This window comes from Nothoprocta perdicaria, unplaced genomic scaffold, assembly GCF_003342845.1.
Source record: "Nothoprocta perdicaria isolate Ctin4 unplaced genomic scaffold, notPer1 scaffold_288, whole genome shotgun sequence".
Lineage (NCBI taxonomy): Eukaryota > Metazoa > Chordata > Aves > Tinamiformes > Tinamidae > Nothoprocta > Nothoprocta perdicaria.
In genome coordinates this window covers 269,075-272,727 of record NW_020455519.1, presented here as the reverse complement: position 1 = coordinate 272,727, position 3,653 = coordinate 269,075, and the positions used below count along the sequence as shown (strand labels likewise).

Genomic DNA, 3,653 nt, shown 5'->3' with positions numbered 1-3,653 from the left:
GTGGGGCCGGGCCACGGCGTGCAGCTGCGCGCCGGCCGCCTCGCGGCGCCCGCCTACGCCTACTACGTGCACCGGCGCCTCTGCGGGCGCCCGCTGCCCTGCTGCACGCGCCCGCACGCCCTCGTGGTCTACAGCGACGACCAGGGCCGGAGCTGGAGCAAGGGCGCCTTGGTGCAGGGCGTGGGCACCGGCGAGTGCCAGGTGGCCGAGGTGGCCRCCGGCGACGGCGGCTCCGTGCTCTACTGCAGCGCGCGCCCGCGGCGCCTGCGGTGCCGGGCCGTGGCGCTCAGCACGGACCAGGGGCTGTGGTTCGGGCGCTCGGTGCGGTGYGAGGAGCTCTGCGAGCCGCCCCGTGGGTGCCAGGGCAGCGTCGTGAGCTTCACACCAGAGGATGAGGGTGACGATGGTGATGACGGCACCGAGGGTGATGACGCCGTTGCCGGTGATGCCATCAGCAACGAGGCTGTCAGCAATGAGGCGGTCACTAACAATGTCATCGCCAACAACACCAAGGCAAACAGTGTCATCAACAACACGAAGGACAACGATGTCATTGCCAACGATGTCATCACCAATAATGTCGTCACCAACAATGTCATCACCAATAATGTCATCACCAACGATATCATCACCAATAATGTCATCACCAACGATATCATCACCAATGATGTCATTGCCAGTGATGCCATTGCCAACAATGCCAAGGCCAATGATGATGAGGTCAACAATGTCAAGCCCAACGATGCCCTTGCCAATGACGCCGTCGCCAAGAGTGTCAAGGCCAACAACATCAAGGCCAACGCTGCCAACGCCACCGTTGCTGACAGTGCCAACACCAACACTGCCAAGGCCAACGATGCCAAGGCGAGTGATGACAACGTCAACACTGCCAAGGCCAACAATGCCAAGGTAAATGATGACAATGCCAACGATGCCAAGACCAGTGATGCCAAGATCAACGAAGCCAAGGCCAACAACGCCAAGGCGAATGRTGACAAAGCCAACGATGCCAACCCCGACGATGCCAAGGCCGACGACCCCAARGCCAACGCAAACGCAGCCTCCTGGCTCCTCTTCTCCCACCCCACCGACAGGCGCCGCCGGCGCGACCTGGGCGTCTATGTGAACCCCTCGCCGCTGTCGGGGAGCAGCTGGTGGCCGCCCTGGCTGCTCTACGAGGGCCCCTGCGGCTACTCGGACCTGGCCGTGTGCCCCGGCGGCCTCTTCGGCTGCTTGTTCGAGTGCGGGCCGGTGAGCGGCTGCGAGGAAATCGCCTTCTGCCTCTTCAGCCAGCGGCAGCTCCTGGACGCCTGCGGGCAGCGCGGCACCCACTGAGTGCCCTGGCGCAGCACCCAGCGCTTGGAAGCCCTTTCCCTCCTCCACTGCCGCTCCCGGCTCTTTCCCGTGGTATTTTCAGCTCTTTTTTTACTAAAACAAYTGCTTTTTGCTCTTGGTTTGCACCCCAGCGTGAGCGTCTTGTGACCCAGGCGCGTCCTGGCCCGGGGCCCTGCAGAAACACACGGAGTTTGTCTCGCAGGGTCACGGGTGGCACCGGTGGGGCCCTCACCCTGGGCACGTGGCCGGGAAGTGAGCCCCAAGTCCCGGGAGCAGCAACAGTGTCTGCGTGTCCCTGGTTTTCCGGGAAGGGCGAGCGGGGAGCCCGGAGCGGCCACTGGGGTCCACGTTGGAGGTTTGGGGGTTCAACCCCAATGTTCAGGCTCCAACGTGACCGGAGTTCTTGCAGCCATCGTGTCCTTGCACCGTGGTGACCCCGCGCGCCCATCGTGTGTCCTTGCACCCATTGGGTCCTTGCAGCCTCCTTCTCCTGCACCCATCGCATCTCAGGACCCCTCACATGTGTGCACGCATCAAGGTCTTGCACCCAACATGCCCTTGCACCCAACATGCCCTTGCACCCATCATGGTCTTGCATCCAACATGCCCTTGCACCTAATGTGCCCTTGCACCCAATGTGCCCTTGAACCCAACATGTCCTTGCACCCATCAGCCTGTGCAGCCATCATGGTCTTGCACCCAACATGCTCTTGCACCCAATGAGCTCTTAAACGCAATGAGGTCCTACACCCACTGAGCCCCTGCACCCGTGGTAACCTYTGTCCCTTCTCACCCATCATGTTCTTACCCCACCAAGCCCTTGCAGYCACTCCCTGTGCTCCGACACCCAACACAGCCCCGCAGCCAGTGCCTCTGCACCCATGGGTGCCTCTACACCCATCCACCAGCTGATGAGGCTGTGCCCACATGGTCCTTTTCGACACCACGTGCAGAAAGCCTGGGAGAAACCTCCTGCTGAGGAGCTCGTCCTCCTCTCGGGCCTCTCATTCCGAATCCATCCGATTCTGCCTCCCCTGAGGACCTCTGCGGTGCCGGGGCTGCTGTGTCTGGCTCACACCGAGTGGTGGCACTTGAGGACCATGGAAGGTAACGCGGAGATGCTGAGTTTTGCTGCCCAAGGGCAGCTTGTGGCCTCACTCCCTGGTGKCCTCCCTGCCGCAGGCCTCCATTTCGGCCAGCTTTGAGGTCCCACCATGGTCCTGGGGGTTCCTGGCACCCCATCCCATCCAGGTTTCTCCTTCCATGCCTCCATGAAGGCAGCAAAGAGCTCCAGGACAGCAATGGGAATGAGATGGGATGGGATGGGGCTGCAGGAAAGAGGGAAGAGGATGATGATGGGATGGGGCAAGACAGGATTGCACAGGAACATCATGGTGTGTGGGAGAGGGATGGAGCAGAACAGGACAGAATAGGACAGGAGCATCCTGAACTGTGGGCATGGGGGCAGGGATGGGGACAGGACAGGATGGGAGTGTCGGGGGCTTCAGGATGGGGTGGGACAGGTTGGGATGGGGCATCATGGGTTCCAGCACAGGATGAGATGAGATGGGATAGGGCTGGAGCATCGGGGGGCCCTGGGACAGATGGGGGACGGGACGGAACGGGCTCTGGGGAGGGCTGAGTGTGTCAGGGCTCAGCTGTCCCCATGTCCCAAGCCTGGGTAACAGGAGGAAGCCAGGGCTGAATGGGACCAGGGGATGGAGTGATGGGGATGGGTCTCCTGTGGGTGCAGTTGGGCTGGGTGTGGGTCTGGGGGCAGAGCGGCAGTAGGTGCAGGTTGGGGTGGAGGTCTGGGGTGGGGTGGGTCAGGACTGGGTGCAAGGCTGGGTGTGGGYGCAGATGATGCTGCTCTGGGCGCAGTTATAGGTGCAGGGCTGGGTATGGGTGCAGATGTAGGTCCTGGGTGCAGGTCTGGGTCTGGATGTGGGTGCAGATGTGGATGGTCCTCTGGGTGCACATCCAGGTGCAGGTCTGGAGTCCATAAAGGCGGCAAAGAGCTCCAGGACAGCAACGGGAATGGGAATGGGATGGAGGTTCTGGGTGCAGGTCTGGGTCCGGATGTGGGTGCAGATCCAGGTGCAGGTCTGGATGCAGATCCAGGTTCAGATCTGGGTGCAGGTCTGGGTGCAGGTGCAGGTCTAGGTGCAGGTCTAGGTGCGGGTGCAGATGCAGATGCTGTTTGGAGTGCAGCTCTGTTTGCAGATGTGAGTCTGGGTGCAGGTCTGTGGATGTGGGTGCAGATGGGGCTGCTGCTCTGGATGTAGTTATGGGTGCAGATCTGGGTGCAGGTCTGAGTC

At 61.6% G+C, this 3,653-nt stretch overlaps 2 protein-coding genes across 2 annotated transcripts in view; both read left to right on the top strand.

Annotated features, from left to right (window-relative positions):
- The window catches only part of NEU3 (neuraminidase 3), a 3,878-nt gene extending 2,528 nt beyond the window's left edge, over window positions 1-1,350 (top strand). The window contains exon 2 of the mRNA XM_026041544.1: window positions 4-1,350. Within this exon, the coding sequence (XP_025897329.1) occupies window positions 4-1,335 (1,332 nt within the window). The 3' untranslated portion in view covers window positions 1,336-1,350. The remainder of the gene's footprint in view (window positions 1-3) is intronic.
- Window positions 1,351-2,216: 866 nt separating this feature from the next.
- P4HA3 (prolyl 4-hydroxylase subunit alpha 3) overlaps window positions 2,217-3,653 on the top strand; it is an 8,325-nt gene continuing 6,888 nt past the window's right edge. Inside the window, exons 1-2 of the mRNA XM_026041543.1 lie at window positions 2,217-2,442; window positions 3,320-3,363. Of these exons, the coding sequence (XP_025897328.1) occupies window positions 2,217-2,442; window positions 3,320-3,363 (270 nt within the window). The remainder of the gene's footprint in view (window positions 2,443-3,319; window positions 3,364-3,653) is intronic.